The sequence below is a fragment of the Lactuca saligna genome, chromosome 3 (genome assembly GCF_052625555.1).
Source record: "Lactuca saligna cultivar CGN05327 chromosome 3, ASM5262555v1, whole genome shotgun sequence".
In the NCBI taxonomy this organism is placed as follows: domain Eukaryota; kingdom Viridiplantae; phylum Streptophyta; class Magnoliopsida; order Asterales; family Asteraceae; genus Lactuca; species Lactuca saligna.
Window position 1 is genome coordinate 171,209,139 of NC_136419.1, and position 4,206 is coordinate 171,213,344.

Sequence of the window (4,206 nt, forward strand, 5' to 3'; positions counted from 1 at the left end):
GATTTTAAGATTTCAAGCACTACTACTTTTACAATATAGATTTTATATAAAACCACATATAAACAAAAAAAAAAACTTAACACACAACACATATAACACTTTTAGTAGATTTTAAGATTTTATGCTGTGTTACTTTTGCAGTATACATTTTGTATAAAACCATAAATAAACAAAAAAAAAGTTAACACACATCACATATAATACTTTTGGTAGATTTTGAGATTTCATGCACTGTTACCTTTGCAATAGAGATTTTATATAAAACCCTAAATATACAAAAAAAAAAAAAAAAGTTAAACACGCATCGCATATATTATTTTTGGTAGATTTTAAGATTTCAAGTATTGTTACTTTTGCAATATATATTTTATATAAAACCATAAACAAAAAAATTACACACAAGATATAATACCATAAGAAAAATTTGATGTTCCGAAACGCTAGCCAAAAGTCCTACTCTAGCAAATGCCCTATTCCAGACAACGGGTTATTTTACAAAAAAAATGTTTTTTTTTTTTTTTTTTTTTTTTTTTTTTTTTTTTTTTTAATATATGGTTAGTCCCACAACTTTATTAATAATTTACATAAAAAACTTTGTTAATAATCAACCCTTATTTTAATATATACTTTTATAATCAATTTAAACATGGTGATAAAAAATTCGCGACCTTTTACCAATTTTTTTTATGTCCCAGACCTAAAAGTTTATCGGTTTTTATTCGTTACATAAATCTATTTGATCCATCGTCCTCTCACTTATGAACAAAAGCTACAAAAAAGTCACCTTTCTTTTTGATGCAAACTTGTAATAGATTCCTTGGACGATACATGTCAAAATGCATCACTTTTTTGTTAAATGCCACAAAGTTTGCCATGAGGGACATATCCAAGACTACAAGCAAAGTAACCAATACGTGTAAATACGCACATCCATAGCTTCAGGCAACCATTTGCCCAACAACTATTAAAACCCTTCTTTCAAAACCACCCTCTCTAGTTTACCCTCATAACCAATATTCTCCATCAAATATGACTACCGTTTCTCAAATCCAAACCGTTCCTCCATTTCATCTTGATGAAACGACAGCTGCGAGAGGATACAGTCCACAAAACTTGCAGTTCTATACAGCACCATCGAGCCCTATGCAGCTTAACAGCGATGAATTTGAATTTGAGATCACTAACGAGATGTTTTCTAGTCGTTGTGAGTTTCAACAAACATATCCTGCCTTCGCGTGGGCAAAGCGGAACTATAACACAGAGCAAAAGTATTGGCTACCAGCTCGAGCCAAGTCTTTTGGTAGTGGACATGTTTTGCCTTTAAAACTCCCACCACGACTTCAGACGTCGGTTTCTTCATCACCAAGGTCTCCAAACTCGCTCGTGAGATCACCTTTTTCTCGGCCATGTGCTTGGAACGATGATTTTGATCCTTTCCAGTTTGCTTTGGAGAAAGTTAGCGAAGAGACACGAGCAAGGATGAGTTTCCATAGACGTTCGCATTCATATTCTGCTTATCGAACCAGCAGTGTCTCACACTGGCTGGAAGACAAACAAGGGTTAAATCCCAGCCATGATGGTTCCAGAATTTTCAATCAAGGTATTTTTACTGTATATATAGCAAGAAACATTTAATTTTTTGGTTAGGTTAAATGCAAGAAATAGTTGTCTGCTTTTAATTTTTCAATCAAGGTATTTTTTACCGTATATATATAGCATCTTCTTTGTCCATGCATGCTTGTCTTTCAATTTTTTAGGGAAAATGACTTAAAAGCCCAACGAAGTTTCCAAACCATTCAAAAAACCTCAATCATGTTTTGTTTGTTCAAAAAAATCCAACGAACTTAACATTTTCTCTAAAAAGTCCAACAAAGTTTCAAACCGTTCAGAAAATTCCAATTTTGTTTTGTTTAAGTTCGTTGGGTTTTTTTGAACAGTCAAAACATGATTGAAGTTTTTTAAACGTTTTGGAAACTTCGTTGGTCTAACAAATCATTTTTCCGATACGGTAATAAACCACGTCATCTGTTTCTCTTATTTGACTTTCGAGAAAGTATAACTTAGTTGAGCTTTTTAGATAAAATGTTAAGTTTGTTGGGTTTTTTTTGAACAGACAAAACATGATTGAGGTTTTTTGAATGGTTTGGAAACTTCGTTGGGCTTTTAAGTTATTTTCCCTTCAAATTTTTATTACGGAATATCATACTTCAAATAAGTCAATAGTTGTCTACTTTTATTTAGATGGATTGCTATAATTGACGGCAGCTTCTTGAAAGTAATTAAAATATAATGCCATATACTAAGTAATTCAATAAAAATAAGTTATTTTGCATGTGGATCTTTTATTTTTCTTGCTTTGTAAAATCCTTTTAAGAGTATGCAGGTGAATACCGTGGCTTCCATGTAGGTCTACCCATGAAGTCCATCGAACAGTTGAAGCCAAGGGGACCAACACTAGCGAAGTTGATGAAGCGCAAAGAGTCGGCAGGGGTTCCTAAAGAATCGACGGTCAAATCAAGATCAAAGTCAAATCCAATGATTCGAACTAGAAATGTGTGGATGGGGGCAGATGTAGACCACGAGGCGATGAAGACCCAAAGTGAGTCAAGGCCCTGTGCGGAATCAAAGAGGGAGAGAGTGATGTCATTTTTGTTCAAGTTGAAAAAGGGTACGAATTATGAAAGCAAAAGCGGTTGGAAACTACGTCGTTGCTTAGGGTATGGTCTTGGAAGTCCACCATCTATGAAGTAAATAAATAGGCCAACAATTTCAAGTCTCTCGACGTCCATGGCTTGTAATCCAAGTAATATAACATATATGCATGTTACCACTTCAATGTGAGCTCCTTTCCTTGTAGTTGAGGGCATGTTTTTTGCAATTTATAAATAGTATAATGTATAAAGTTATATCGTAATTAATAATTAGTGGAAAAACTTGTTGGGTAGGGATCTAATCAAGTTTTTTGAAACCGATGAGAAATTAGATATTTTTGAAGGATTATGTGAATATTTTTCCAAAATTGCTATTCAATGCTATACCTTGGTTATACAAAATACATGAGGATAATCCTTTCAAGGAACGGTCTCATATACCATAAACTAGGATTTATATATAATTTGAATTCTTGTGATCACCAAAGATAAATATCAATCAATATTAAATACTAATTTTATTTCATAAACAAAACATTGTAGTTTCAAAGACAACTATAAAGAAAGTATTTCGAAAATAAAATTTTCGATAACCTTGGGCTCTACTAGGGAGCTGCCCCAACAACCCCACAAGGGGGTGCATCCCCTTGATCTCCCATCATTTGATCGAACTGATATCAAACTCGTTTTATATAATAGTGCATTCCGTACATCTTAATTGTAATCAAATCAAGAATTAAACTTTATTGGTAATCTATAAACTCTATCACACTAAAATTCTCTGATTACATTAAAATCACAAACAAAACTAAATAAAACTTGAAGTGATACAAACTCAAAATAATTATTTGCACATCATTTTACTTGTAACATCTTTAATCATGTGGAATCTTGTTACATGATTCATCGTGGGTTACATAAATTTGTATTGATTTAAAAAAAAAAAAATTATTGTTGCACAATATTTGTATTTGTTAGGCAAAATAAAAAATTTGGTGGAAAAGTTTTATTGTGATTTATTATGTTTTAATGTATTGTTTTTATAACCAACAAAATAAATAGTGTCAATAAAGGTAGAAATAAAGTTAGCAATAAAATATGGTAAATGAGGGGTGTAGTCAATTTATTGAGAAATTATGAAGATGATAAATATAGTCTATAAATTGTCTTTATTTCGTGGTATTAATAGGTTTTATTTTATAAAATAACCTACATTTTGATTTTTTTTTTTTTTTTTTTCATTTTCATACTCATTTTTTTAAAAAGAATCGACTTTTATATATATGGAAATCTCCATAAAGGCTTTGAAGTTACATTTTAATAACACAAAAGTAATCCCTATTTTCTAATTACAATTAAACACAAAAAACCGGTAAACACTTGTAAAATTGACCTCATATCGATTAATGTTAGTTTTCTAGGCATAATTATAAATAAACAATCAAGGATGATTTTTTTTTGTTAATAGAGTTAAAGTTGAAGGACTTTAATGAAATTTTTTTTATTTTTATATACTAAATTAATTTGTTCAACATGAAGATATTACACCTTATAA

At 31.0% G+C, this 4,206-nt stretch overlaps 1 protein-coding gene across 2 annotated transcripts; it reads left to right on the plus strand.

Annotated features, from left to right (window-relative positions):
- The first annotated feature begins 1,009 nt into the window (after nucleotides 1-1,009).
- On the plus strand, nucleotides 1,010-2,841 carry LOC145034031 (uncharacterized). 2 transcript variants are annotated; one of them, XM_078982463.1, is made up of 2 exons: nucleotides 1,010-1,600; nucleotides 2,375-2,841. In XM_078982463.1, the coding sequence occupies exons 1-2, from the start codon at nucleotides 1,030-1,032 to the stop codon at nucleotides 2,749-2,751; spliced, it is 948 nt and encodes a 315-aa protein (XP_078838589.1). In that variant the 5' UTR covers nucleotides 1,010-1,029; the 3' UTR covers nucleotides 2,752-2,841. The 2 variants fall into 2 exon arrangements, with proteins under 2 accessions (XP_078838589.1, XP_078838590.1); XM_078982464.1 differs by having other exon boundaries at nucleotides 2,384-2,841.
- Nucleotides 2,842-4,206: the final 1,365 nt, after the last annotated feature.